Here is a 13,846-nt window from a genome sequence, read left to right as displayed (position 1 = left end):
TGGTCAAAAACCCCTTAGTGAGATTGTCCTGTCCCACTGCCCCTTCACCCTTCACTGCCTACCAAAGTAGAAAACACTCCATCCTTGAAAAAAAAAAGTAATCACTGGTTCTGAACTGTTCAGAATGAGCTTGGATGAGCTAAGACCTAGAAGCCCTGGTCACTGGAATTGCAAAAATTGCATATGAGGTATACTCATGAATTTCTCCCTACATTCTAGTTGTTTAGACTGTGAAGTCTAAACAACTGGAATATACCAAGTAAGAAGATGCCATATGATACCTCTCAAATTTGGGGAAATGTTTTCTATCCAATTTCTAGACATACTTATGCTGTTACATATCTGGAGACAAGTCAACTGATGAGTTAGCAAGTTTATTTACATGGCACCATTTTTCTACAACCTATTGTTCTCCAGATACAACTTCCACCTTCCCAGGCCAGTCATCATAGTCTAAAAATCAAGGGAAACTTTCACATGTAATAGAATTGCTTACATCCCAATAGATTAGAAATATGATTCAAAGTAATGTTAAAAATGATTAGTGGCTTCCCCCCCCCACTACTATCACATGTATTGAATGCCATGCAGATTTTAAGCACAAAAATGTTCTAAAAAATAAAACATACTACTACTACTGATGAGAAATTGTTGCCTTTGATGATGCATGTGATGTTCATTAATAAAATGAGGACCTATGACAAATCATATAACAGTTCTTAAATGGAATAAATTACAGAGACCTGTTTTTAAGTTTTGGAAACAAATTGCTTCAATATCATTGGGATTAGAAAGGATAGCCAAGAAGAAAATTCAATTCAGCCATCAAGACTGAAGATTTGTGTTTGAGTGTGCTGGGCTCCAAGTCCTAGCAGTCCTTTCCTGTAATCTAAATCACTGTGCTGATGAGGACTATGGGAATATGGTTCATCTGGAAGCTGCAGAATTGCCACGTAACATGTAGCCCAACTTCAAGTATCTTCATGAAATCTGCCAACTCAGGCTCCATATTGTCCTCCCATAAGTATAGCTGTTTCTCTCTTCCACTTACCTGGTGGTCCAGCTGGTCCTCTTTCACCAATCTCCCCCTTTTCTCCCTTTGGGCCTTGCAGTCCTGGTCTCCCAGTTGGCCCTGGAAGCCCTAAAAAATATAAGCATAAACACTTTGGTTCAAAAGATAAGCAACAGTGTCAAACAACAGGAGTCAGTTAATGTATATTTTTCATGTTGTCGCAGTGGTTAGAATGCAATACTGCAGACTAATTCTGCTGACTGCCAGGGGTTCAATCCTCACGGTGTAGGTGGTGTAGGGTTCCTGCTTGAGCAGAGGGTTAGACTAGAAGACTTCCAAGGTCCCTTCCAATTATTATTATTATTATTATTATTATTATTATTATTATTATTATTATTATTATTATTATTATTATTAGTAGTAGTAGTAGTAGTAGTAGTAGTAGTAGTATATGCTGATTATGTAAAATCGCTTAGATAGGACTGTAAAGCCCTGAGAAGCAGTACAGAGGTTCAAGTGCTATTGCAATGTTTACAAATATAGTTATGTGTCTATATGTATCTTTATTACAGTAAAAAAAATTGAATGAGAAAGCAAAATTTAAATACGATTCGCCTAACTAAGCAGTCTAACTATAAGATATTCATTAATAGGAAACTGCTCATAACATATCAAGAATAATAATTCACACCTTCCTAATTGATTCAGAAGCTGTGTTCTTAATTGATAAGCACTGCCAAAAATTCAGCTGCAGCAGGGATCTCCTTGAAATTTCTGTCACAAAATAAACATTTTACATATTCAGCATGAGATCTGCCTACAACTATTTTTAATAAGACCCAGATCAAGACTAAGATAAGCCTCTTTCTCCCACCACTCTCAAATAATTACAATGGGTCCAACACATATTTGAGTCTGAGAGATAATATGAGAAAAGAGGAAAAGCTTGAAAAAGTTGGCTATGTTTGGCATGGAGAAGACAACACTGGAGGAAGACATGATGGCTGTCTTCAAGTATTTTCAGGTAATAATAATAATAATAATAATAATAATAATAATAATAATAATAATAATAATAATAATAATAATAAAGTTGGAAGAGACCTTGGAGGTCATCTAGTCCAACCCCCAGCTCAGGCAGGAAACCCTATACCATTTCAGACAAATGGCTGTCCAGTCTCTTCTTACAAACTTCCAGTGTTGGAACATTCACCGCTTCTGGAGGCAGGTTGTTCCACTGGTTAGTTGCTCTAACTGTCAGGAAATTTCTCCTTAGTTCTAGGTTGCTTCTCTCTTTGGTTAGTTTCCATCTGTTGTTTCTTGTCCTGCCTTCGGGTGCTTTGGAGAATAGCTTGACTCTCTCTTCTTTGTGGCAGCCCCTGAGATATTGGAACACTGCTATCATGTCCCCCCTCATCCTTCTCTTCATTAGACTAGACATTCCCAATTCCAGCAACCGTTTCTTATATGTTTTAGCCTTCATCTTTGCTGCTCTTCTCTGTACTCTTTCTAGAGCCTCAACATCTTTTTTACATCGTGGTGACCAAAACTGGATGCAGTATTCCAAGTGTGGCCTTACCAAGGCATTGTAAAGTGGTATTAGTACTTCACTTGATCTTGATTCTATCTCTCTGTTAATGCAGCCTAGCACTGTGTTGGCTTTTTTGGCAGCGTCAGCACACTGCTGGCTCATATTTAAGTGATTGTCCACTAGGACTCCAAGATCCCTCTCACAGTTACTACTATTGAGCAAGGTACCACCTATACTATACCTGTACATTTGTTTTTTCTTGCCTAAACGTAGAACCTTACTTTTTTCACCATTGATTTTCATTTTGTTAGATAGTGCCCAGTGTTCAAGTCCGTCCAGATCCTCCTGTATCTTAAGCCTATCTTCTGGAGTGTTAGCTATTCCTGCCAGCTTGGTGTCGTCTGCAAATTTGATGAGTTCCCCAACTATCCCCTCATCCAAATCATTGATGAAGATGTTGAAGAGCACTGGGCCCAGAACAGAGCCCTGGGGCACCCCACTATACACTTCCCTCCATGTAGATGCAGTTCCATTGAGGACCACATGCTGAGTACGGCCAGTCAGCCAGCTACAAAACCATCTGGTGGTGATGCTGTCTAACCCACATTTTTCTATCTTATCAAGTAGTAGGTTGTGATCTACTTTATCAAATGCCTTAGTGAAGTCCAAATAAATTATATCCACAGCATTCCTTTGGTCCACTAATTTTGTCACTTGGTCACAGAATACAATAAGATTTGTCTGGCATGATCTGTTTTCGACAAAGCCATTTTGGCTTTTAGTAAAGACTTCATTTGCCTCTAGGTGTTCGCTGGTTCATTGTTTAATTATCTTTTCCAGAATCTTCCCAGGTATTGAGGTCAGGCTGATAGGTCTGTAGTTTGCTGGATCTATTTTTTTCCCTTTTTTGAAGATGGGAACTACATCGGCTCTTTTCCAGTCCTCTGGTAGTTCCCCAGTGCTCCAGGATCTTTGAAAAATATAGTTCAGTGGTTCTGAGATCACATCTGCCAATTCCTTGAGATCCTTGGGGTATAATCCATCTGGTCCTGGTGATTTGAACTAATCTAGGCTGGATGAGTTCTAAAGGAGATCAACCCTGACTGCTCTTTAGAAGGCCAGATCCTGAAGCTAAAACTCAAATACTTTGGCCACCTAATGAGAAGGAAAGACTCACTGGAGAAGAGCCTAATGCTGGGAAAGATTGAGGGCAAGAGAAGAAGGAGACGACAGAGAATGAGGTGGCTGGATGGAGTCACTGAAGCAGTAGGCGTGAGCTTAAATGGACTCCAGAAGATGGTAGAGGACAGGAATGCCTGGAGGAACGTTTTCCATGGGGTCGCGATGGGTCGGACACGACTTCGCAGCTAACAACAACCACAGGCTGGACAGGTGCTCACTTACCATTTTCTTGCCTATCTTAACTTGTGTTTCTAATCTGTTTTTTATGGTACTGTTTTTGATAGGTTGGACTGTTTCTTCTCTTTGTGTAAAGACAGATGCAAAAAACGAGTTAAATACTTCTGCTTTCTCCCTGTTGCTTGTCACCTTCTTGCCACTTTCCCCCACTAATGGACCAATTATTTCCTTAACTTTTTTCTTGTTTTTTACATGTTGAAAGAAGCTTTTTTTGTTATTTTTTACTTTGGTCGCAAGCCTTAGTTCATTTTGAGCGTTAGCTTTCCTCACTTCGTCTTTGCAGGCATGGGCTATTTGCTCATATTCTGCCTTAGTTATGTTCCCCTCTTTCCACTTTTTATACTTGTCCTTTTTATCTTTCAATTTATCAGAGAGTTCTTTATGAAGCCATGTTGGTTTCTTTTGAGAGCTGTTATTTTTCTTCTTTGTTGGTATTGTGCTAGACTGGGCTTTTATTATCTCACTTTTCAAAATTTCCCAAGCTTCTTGAGTTGTTTTCCCCTTGAGGACTCTCATCCATGGAATCCTTCCCAAGCTCTCTCTAAGTTTATTGAAATTAGCTCTCTTAAAGTCCAAGACTCTAGTTTGACTGTGTTCTATTGCTTGTGCTTCCAGAATGTTGAATTCCAATATTGCACGATCACTTCCCCCCAAGGTTCCTGTGGCTTCAAGACCTTCTATCATTTCATCTCTGTTAGTGAGGATTAGATCCAATATGGCTAATTCCCTAGTTCCCTTCTCTACTTTTTGGGAGACAAAGTTGTCTGCTAGGTTTGCCAGGAATCTGTTTGATCTTCCACTTAGTGCAGAGTTTGTCTCCCAGTTGATGTCAGGGTAATTAAAGTCCCCCATTACTATTGTGATGTGCTTCCTAAATACCTTAGTTAGCTGACTAGCAAAAACGTCATCTATTTCCTCTGTTTGGTTGGGTGCCCTATAGTATACACCTATAGCAATGTATTTTTCCCCCTTTTATATTGACCCAAATGCATTCAAGACAGTTTTTATCATTGTTGTGCTCTATTTGTGTAGTTATTTCTTATATAGAGAGCAACTCCATCTCCTCTTTTGTTTGGTTTGTTTCTTTTAAATAATTTAAATCCCTCTAGCTATGTGTTCCATTTGTGGGTTCATCCCACCATGTTTCTGTAACGGCAACAATATCATATCTGCCCTCATTTACCTGAATTTCTAGTTCACCCTGCTTGCTGTTCATACTCTGTGCATTGGTGTTTAGACATTTGAGTCCTTTATGACTGACCCTGTGTTTACTTTCTACATAACCTGTGTGCTGTCTGAGTTCCCCTATTTTCTTACCACCTGTTTGGTTAGTGCACTTTGTGTGGCACTCGCTATTAAAAGCTTGATTTTGCTTGACAGCAAGGTTGATATTCTTGTCCACAAACATATCTATTGTCAAGTTTCTGACGTATGGGCTTTTCAAGTGACTCTGAGGCATTGCTTACCTTAAAAGTCCTTTATTAGCCTAATACACCAGCAAATCCTTGCTCGAAGGAAGCTGGAATCTGAAACCTCCTCCCCTTGCACAATATATTAAAACACAATTCTCCACCTTTCTAATTTTGTCATTAATCATATTCTCCAATTAATTTAAAGAATCAGTTTCCCTTCTGTTAAAACTGCCAAGGCCTTATCTTCTTTAGTTAGAGATGGCCTTGAAAGTGCAATCCTACTCATCCCCCCTCCCAACCTTAAACTAAATCTCTTAAAGCAATACACAAGTTTAACATATGAAATGGCTCCTTCTTCATCTCTTGTCAAGCAATAACATTTGATGTTAGCAGCATTGACATCTATGTTACATGCATTGATAACCCTATAATTTTTAGATTGCCAGGGACAGGGATGTTTAGTTTAAATTGACAGGTAGAAGCTGACAGGTAGAAGATGAGACAGACTTTTTAAGAGTCCTTCTGGAAGACAGGACATAATAGGTTTAAATTACAAAAAAGTACATGTTGGTTGCATATTGAGAAAACATTCCTAAAGATATGGGATATTCAAAAATAGACCAACCATTTGGAATTTTTCTTCCTTCGCTGGAAGTGCTTAAACTGAACCTGAATGACTCCGTCGAGGTACTATAGTAAATAGATTCCTGAACTGGATAGGACTGGATTACATGAGGCTTAAAGCCACTTCAAATTCTGTGATTCCCAGAACAAAAAGTAAATCAGACCTTGCTAGTAGCTATGTATACAAAACATGCTTAACCAAGTTACTCAAAACCTTAGTGGCTCCATTTACATAGCAACTAAGGCAACCATTGCAAATAACTAAGGTGATTTTTATTTAAGAGTTTGGTTTAGTGCAGGGGTAAGCAACCATGGCTCTTTTATAACTCGTGGACTTCAACTCCCAGAATTCCTGAGCCAGACATGCTGGCTCAGGAATTCTGGGAGTTGAAGTCCACGAGTCATAAAAGAGCCAAGGTTGCCTACCCCTGGTTTAGTGGATGGAGAGCTAAGCACATTGTATGAACCCAGCCAGTTTATGGTTCATAAAATGAGTAAATTCCATTACTAGTTAAGTACATTGAGCAACTATATGTAGCTATTTCTCAACCCAGTGTCTTTCAAATGCATTGAAAAAGTGTAGATGATCTGATTGTTGTTAAGAAGTTAAGACATGAATTAGCTGATGCCTGTTCCAAACTAAATTTATTCTGTGAAGAATAAGTGAGGCCAATAAATCCCACACAGTCTGTTTCTCCACGGATATAATGGATATTTGTTATATACAATAATAGTCAGTGATCTCAGGCATTACAAAACTAAAGGAATGCCCGTATGCCATTAATTAATCCTTTGCTAAATTAAAAAAAGGTTGCACTTAAAAATAATATTTGCAGATCAAATAATTACAATACTTTGAACAAGTAATATAATTTGCAGTGGGGAAATTAAACTTTCCTTCCTCGTTCATTTTCCCCCTGTAACCTCTCTCCCCCCACCCTCACAGTTACCTCCATCCTGAAATCCCATTTCTCTTGCCCTGTTTCCACATGTAGCCACCTTAATCATCCTTGAATCCTTTTCCCCAGAGAACTCCTGTTTTTCTACTCTTTTCTTTCTGCACTGCCTTCCCTGGAACATTTCTCCCCAAGACCATTTTTCACTCAATTATTTTTACACCTTCTCTTCCCTTTTCCAGCCTTTCCCTGTCACTCAGGCAATCTTCTTCTACCAGAGGATGGGAAGAGAGAGCAAGTGCTATTACATATATCATAAGAAATTACCACTAACATCCTAACATCATTATTACTGGTGGAAGGAAAGCTTGAAAGAAAGACTTCCTCAGTCTTTGATCACTCATTTCCTAAGCATATTCATTTGTGTGTGTGTGTGTGTGTGTGTGTGTGTGTGTGTGTGTGAGAGAGAGAGAGAGAGAGAGAGAGAGAGAGAGAGAGAGAGTAGTAGGGAAGTGATGGCCATATACTTGCAACCTATCCATTACTATTTCAACCAAGGAAAACTAGTAAAAGAGGTCAAGTAGCACTGGTCATTTCGATAAAAGCAGCATCACATCTTTTATGATGACATCATAATGATATCATGCTCATGATGTTATGCAGAAGTCCAAAAGGAGCAGTGTGAACTGCTTTCATCATTTTGATAAAAGTGGCTGTAATTGTGGAAACCCATGTCTCTAGACATTCTGGATTAGTGAATACTGGGAACATCTTATTTGCAGAGCTGACTGCATAGGGCAGGGGTGTCAAACTGCTGTCCTGGGGGCAAGATGTGTCATGCCGAAACTGTGCCCACCCCATTGCTGGCAATGGAACAAAAAGTCACAATACGTTGCAACACATCACGTGATGTTGCGAGTTTGAGACCCCTGGCATAGGCGAAGACTTCTCTCTTTATGAAGATCCAACAGGATTTCCCCTTTTCTTGGAAAATGTCTAGACATACCTTTTCCAGAAAGGCTCGTTACTTACTTACTTAAATAAGTAAGACACTTGTATAGCAAATGATAATGCTATAACTAATGATTAAATTTCTTGGCCTAAGCCCAGACATAATGTTATTTGATTGAAATAATGAACCACAAGTTCAGTGCGGAAAAAAAGACAGAATTGGCCTATTAGGAAATACATGGCATTTCCCATTTTTATAAAAATCAGATGCCCAGGAAGAGAACATGAGGCAATCTGCTCACCAACAGGTCCCATTGGTTTCCTCAGGGCTGTTCCTGGATTAGCTAGGGGAATAGCATCAGGCACCACATCATCATACCAAGTGGCTGTAGTTCTTGTCATTGGAAGATCATTGTCTGAAGGTGAAGGTCGTTCTGCAGCCTCAAGCAAATGGATCTGGATGGAAAACATAATGGTCAAAACAAATTGTATATATGAAAATGACATGGAGGCAATCATACCAAATCTTTTTGAGTAGGACATGGTGTTTGAATGAAAATCAGGACCATGAACAGCTCCGAATCAGTCCTAGAGTACTAGAGCAGCTGGATTAATGTTGTCCCAGCAGAGAATAGGAATTTCTCTGAAATAGGATTTTGAACCATTGACTCAAGGTATGGTGTCCTCGAGAAAACTTTGGATTCCTGGGTTACAGTCTTTAGTACCTATAGGAAGAGCTTCTGGGGCAGATGGGCTGCACCTTGCAAAAACTAAGAAGAATATCTTTGGAAAACATATTGTTTAAGTCATCTGGAGGGCAAGGGATTCTATTTCCTAGAGCCACACTTAAAACACAAGTCTAAAGTCAGTATACTGTATCTTACATACACCAGGACAGGGGTCCTCAACCTGTGGGCCATGAGGGGTTGCAACTGGGCTGTGGAAATGGCCGGCAAGCATGTGCACGTACATGCATATCTTCAGTTGTGCAAGTAGAGGTGAGCAGCAGAGAGCATATGCACATGCGCTCCATTTGAGTGAGAGGCAGGAGCATTTTAATGCCATTCATGCAAATGGAGCTGTGCACACACGCACGCCTGCCAGCCAGGTAGGCAAACTCCCCCCGCCAGTCCACAAAGCAGTAAATGTTGGGGAACTCTTCACTAGGAGATATAGCGAAGAAATTTTTAAAAGAGCATTACTAAAGGGCTCAGATGCCCGTATGGGGAGCAAACAGGCAAACCTAAAGTCTTAGTACAGGAGAGTAAATATGACATTGAAAGTATTACAGACACTAGCTGGGATGGATATCATAATTGGAATACTGTGCAGGAAAGATGTAATTTGTTCAGAAGAAACAGATCCGACAAAAGGAGAATCTCATTGGATATAAAGACACATCTATACAGAAATTCATACGTCACTGGGACTTTGGCAGCAAATAAATTTAATAACAACAACACATCAGGGAGGAAGACACTGTTGAAAGTGCTTGGGTAAATATTAAGACTGAAAAAACAAAACAAAATGACGTTGTGGGCATGTACTACAGGCAATTCAAACAAGCAAAAGATACATAAATTTTTGCAGGCTGGATGATCAAGATATCCAGGAAACACTATAGTGAAAATGGAGGATTTCAACTTCCTTGACATCACTGGGAATCATACTCTGCAGTAAGTGGGAGATCCAATAATTTCTTGACATATCTTGTAGACAACTGCAATGGAGGAAGGGTCTAGAGAATCATCTATACTGGACTTAATATTAACAAGGAGTAAGTGGTGAAGGAATTGGAAGTGGTAAGAACGTTGAGAATGACCATATAGTCCTAGAATTTACTACAGCTTAGGCAGCTGCCAATGTTTTCTACATAACTTACTAACCTTGCACGGTAGTTTCAAGAACACAGAGCATAGAATCATAGGGCTGGAAGGGACCGCACAGGTCTTCTCGTCCAACTCCCTGCTCAAGACAGGAGATGTTACCATCCCAGTCAATTGGTTTGTCCAGTCTATTGAAAACCTACAGTGATTGAGCACCCACAGCTCCTGGAGACAAGCTATTCCATTGATTAATTGTTCTCACTGTTAGAAAAAAGAGCGTGGCCGGGCAGGCAGGCAGATGTCTTGCTCGGCTGTGGCTTGGGGGGCACTTTTTTCAGTGCCATTGTAACTTCCAACAGTCACTAAGCGAACTGTTGTAAGTCAAGGAGTACCTGTACTTTATCACTTTTTTCCCTATTTTGGGGGCGGGGTCATCAGGTTTTGGACACCTTGCTAGGTGACTGGTGGTACTCGGATATTACCATATCCTAAAAGTGGTACAATGGGTGAAAACGTTGAAAAGCCCTGCTCTAGTGTCTTAGGTTAGAGAATAAGTCAATCCCCTCTTCTCTGTGACAGGTCTCAAGTACTGGAAGATAGATATCATGTCCCTCCTAATCCTTCTTTTCTATTGGCTAGACATAGCTAGCTCCCTCAACCATTTATCATGTGATTTAGCCTCCAGATCCCTTATTAAATTAAGTCTGCATTCTTATCTATAAGAAAGCATGATTTAATTCACTGGGACTTATTTCTGAGTAGATGTGGACAAGACTGCGTTTCATCTCACATAGCTGTTAACAGTTATTAAGAAAAATGTGTTTAAATTAAATGTGTGGAACAAAACACTCTATTTTGCTTGAAATAAATAAGCACAAGCCTTTTAATGATATGGGGGGAACGTTATAATCTGGAGCCTGGCAAAGGGAGAGAATTATATTACAAAAAAAGAGTGATCATGCAAAAAGCATATGGTCGTTTGGCAATCACATATGGAATCAATCGTAACTAGCATTTGTGTAATCTCATGTCCTCATATCCAGGACACCACAGCCTATGCCTTTCACTGGGATGCATGATATCAGATCAGATAACTGCAAGTTTTCAAAGAGTGATCCAAACCTTAAATTTCTAACAGACTATTCATAATCCATCATGGATTTTGCTAAAAGCTTATGGCGGATAAATAATAAAAAAATTGGGCTCCAGAGAACCTGACAAATATAGATAGTCCTGGACAGATTATGCATTGTGAAATCTAATACCTAAGTATAGTTTCAAATAACATATAGTGTATACACTACATGCAGCCATGTACACGCAAGGCTTCATGGTTGGTCAAGTGCTGGTGGGCTTGGAAACGAAGATCCACAATAACCAAAAAGAAGAGAAGAATAACAAAGATGATTAGGGGCTAGAGGCTAAACCACACAAAGAATGGTTGCAGGAATTGGATATGTCTGGTTTAATGAAAAAAATGAAAATCTTAAAAATCTATGCACATAACATATTCTTCCTAAGTTCTACTTCCCTGAAGTTGAACTTCAAAAGACCAGATCTCCTGACCTAAAGCAGCAACAGCTTTATCTCTTTTGGTGACTTCTCACTTGGGATGGTACCTAAGTTATGTGGTGGGATCAGCTCAACTGAATTGGTCAAGGAAATCTCATACAAAAGAAAATTCTCAATCAACCCATCCTCAGGCAGTTAGCCGCTGGTTCTAGCAGCTAGGTTTACTGGGAAATGTGGTGCAGCAAGGAAAGCCAAACCATTAACACTACTTACTGTGCCACGAAGAAGCAAAGGAAATATAGTAGATAGGGAAATCTTGGGGTCTTAGCAATTTAAGGACAAGAGCGTGCATGGGGAAGGGAAGAGATGCATTAGTCAACATAGGATAAAAAAAATCCTTCCATTTTTGGGTGGGGAAAGTCAATCCAACAGTATCTGGATACTATAATGATGGGGGGGAAAACAAAGAAGCTTGATTTCTGAGAACAAATTAGTTTTGGACAAGTTCATGGAAATGGACTGTATGAACCCAGATGCCTCCCAGGCATACCTTAACAAGATGCCCACAAACTTGGGATTGTGATTTCAGGAATTTCTTATCAACTTTACCACTATTTTTCTTTTTCTTTGTTATTTTCTGTTTTGATAAACTAATGCAAATTTTGAAACTGGAAAAAAACAAATAAGGGCTGTCTTTCATTTCTTTGACTTGGGTGAATTTTAGTTAATGGCAGATGTGAAGAAAATGTTGCTTCTGGACTTTTCAAATTCTCTTTGTTTCCTTAAAGATGTGATCTTCCTGCCTCCGCTAAAATCTAGGACTAATATACATTCACCTTAACCTCTGTGAAAAAGGTCCCTAGCTTGTGATACAAATAAATCTTGGCTTCCTTCCGCCCAGCCCATAGTAACCTTGATAACATGTAGTGTTATGATTTTGAGGAAAGAAAGAAAGCTGGCATCATACAAGACCACTGCTGATGGATTGAAACTTCATGGTAATAGAGTCAGATGAGATGTTATGAGGAAATTTCTTGACGATAAGAGATTGACTCATGAATGTTGGAAATTAAAACATTCTACAAATATGTGTGGACATTCCTAAGAGAAGAAATCTGACCTGAGCAATTATTAGTGAAGCAGGATATAACTATAACAGGAAGTAAATTATGGGAATAGATAATGCTAGCACCTAGCTAGCTATATTTTACCAAATCAAAGAGCACATGTTCTGTGTGCATCTGTATTTTGGAAGAAAATGGCCACAGAAGAAAATCGCCACAAATTAGGATCCTGACAGATTAAAAAAAGAGACAGAGAATCAAACCTTAATGCTATCTATACCCTACTGCCTACTTGAGATCTGTAGGCCAAGAGGTGCTGAAGAATCAATGCCATTCAATTCACACCTCCAATGATAAAGTGGCCTGTTCTTCCCCCTTGATGGTCATCTTCAGATAGACACTGGATAGTCATTTGTTTAAAAAGTTTTCTCAGATCCTGCACTAAGCAGCAGACTGAACTGGTGTGTATCTTCTGAGATCTTGTCCAATTCTATGATTATGAACATTTTTCTATTCATAAATTAAAGGAGAATGGTTGAAGTCTTTTAAATGAAGGATCCCCAATCCATGGGCCACAGTCCATTTGAAACAAGGCTATGGAAGTGGTGGGTGAGTGCGCACACTCACGCATTTGCAAAGCTCCATATGTGTGAGCAGCAGGCGTGTGGCTCACCACTCACGCAAATGCAGCTGTGCGCATGTGTGCGCACCTGCCACTTGTGCATAACCATTCCCTCTGCCTCCCACCACCACCACCACCAGTCCTCAAAACCGGAAGATTGGAGATTGCTGTTTTAAATTAGAGTCTGGGAGATGCTCCAGAAAAGTGGGATAAGATATTTTGCGACAGCTGAGATCATTGAAGTCAGGTAGATGAAGGCCAAAGGTAGGGAGCATTCTCAACCACCCAAATGGTTTCTTGAAAAATGTACTTACTTTGGCTTCCAAGATATTCAGCCTTTCAGTCATATCTATGAGCTTTGTGCAATTCATACATTCTAGAAGAAAGAAAAAAACATTGGGTTTGTTACAACATATGGTTGAAATAAATGAACAACTCACATTGATCATGTTTTAATTTTATTTTAATTACTGCAATGTACTCTCTGGCTTAGCTTTTCAATTTTTTTTCAAAAAATCCCTAGGGGGTAATTGTAATGATTTATTAACACAATAACATTTCAAAAACAGTACACATTCCTATGTTGGATGCAAATAAATAAATGATTAGTTTCAAAAAAGAAGCAGATGGATGATCCTTACAACATTTAAAGAGTGGTCTGGCCTGGAAACAATAATGATAAAACAATGAGAAATGTTTTAACCAAATTTGTTTGCTGGAGAGCAAGGGTTAGACAACAGAGTGGTAGATGATTTGGACTACAATTCCCATTAGCACCAAACAAAAAGGCCAATGAATAAGGATTCTAGTAACTGTTGTTCAGAAGTCTTTGGTTGCTTAACTGTGCCCAAAGTAGGGATGGGGAAAAGCAACAGAATTGCATGGAGACTTGGGAGTTCAGAACACATATTCCTTCTCCTCTGCGAAGATTGTTGGAGGGAACTACAGATAGTCCTCAACCAGTGATTTAGCAATTG

The 13,846-nt window shown here is 39.4% G+C and overlaps 1 protein-coding gene across 1 annotated transcript in view; it reads right to left on the bottom strand.

The window, feature by feature from the left end:
• Positions 1 to 13,245, bottom strand: part of LOC308679213 (collagen alpha-1(XXVI) chain-like) — a gene marked incomplete at both ends in the record, with an annotated part of 40,502 nt that extends 27,257 nt beyond the window's left edge. Inside the window, 3 exons of the mRNA XM_081346804.1 lie at positions 1,052 to 1,141; positions 8,148 to 8,301; positions 13,184 to 13,245. Coding sequence (XP_081202930.1) covers positions 1,052 to 1,141; positions 8,148 to 8,301; positions 13,184 to 13,245 — 306 coding nt within the window. The remainder of the gene's footprint in view (positions 1 to 1,051; positions 1,142 to 8,147; positions 8,302 to 13,183) is intronic.
• Between the last annotated feature and the right edge of the window lie 601 nt (positions 13,246 to 13,846).

This window comes from Vipera berus, assembly GCF_964194415.1.
Source record: "Vipera berus genome assembly, contig: HAP1_SCAFFOLD_42, whole genome shotgun sequence".
Taxonomy (NCBI): domain Eukaryota; kingdom Metazoa; phylum Chordata; class Lepidosauria; order Squamata; family Viperidae; genus Vipera; species Vipera berus.
The sequence above is the reverse complement of the archived record's forward strand: the minus strand, read 5'-3'. Positions and strand labels throughout refer to the sequence as shown.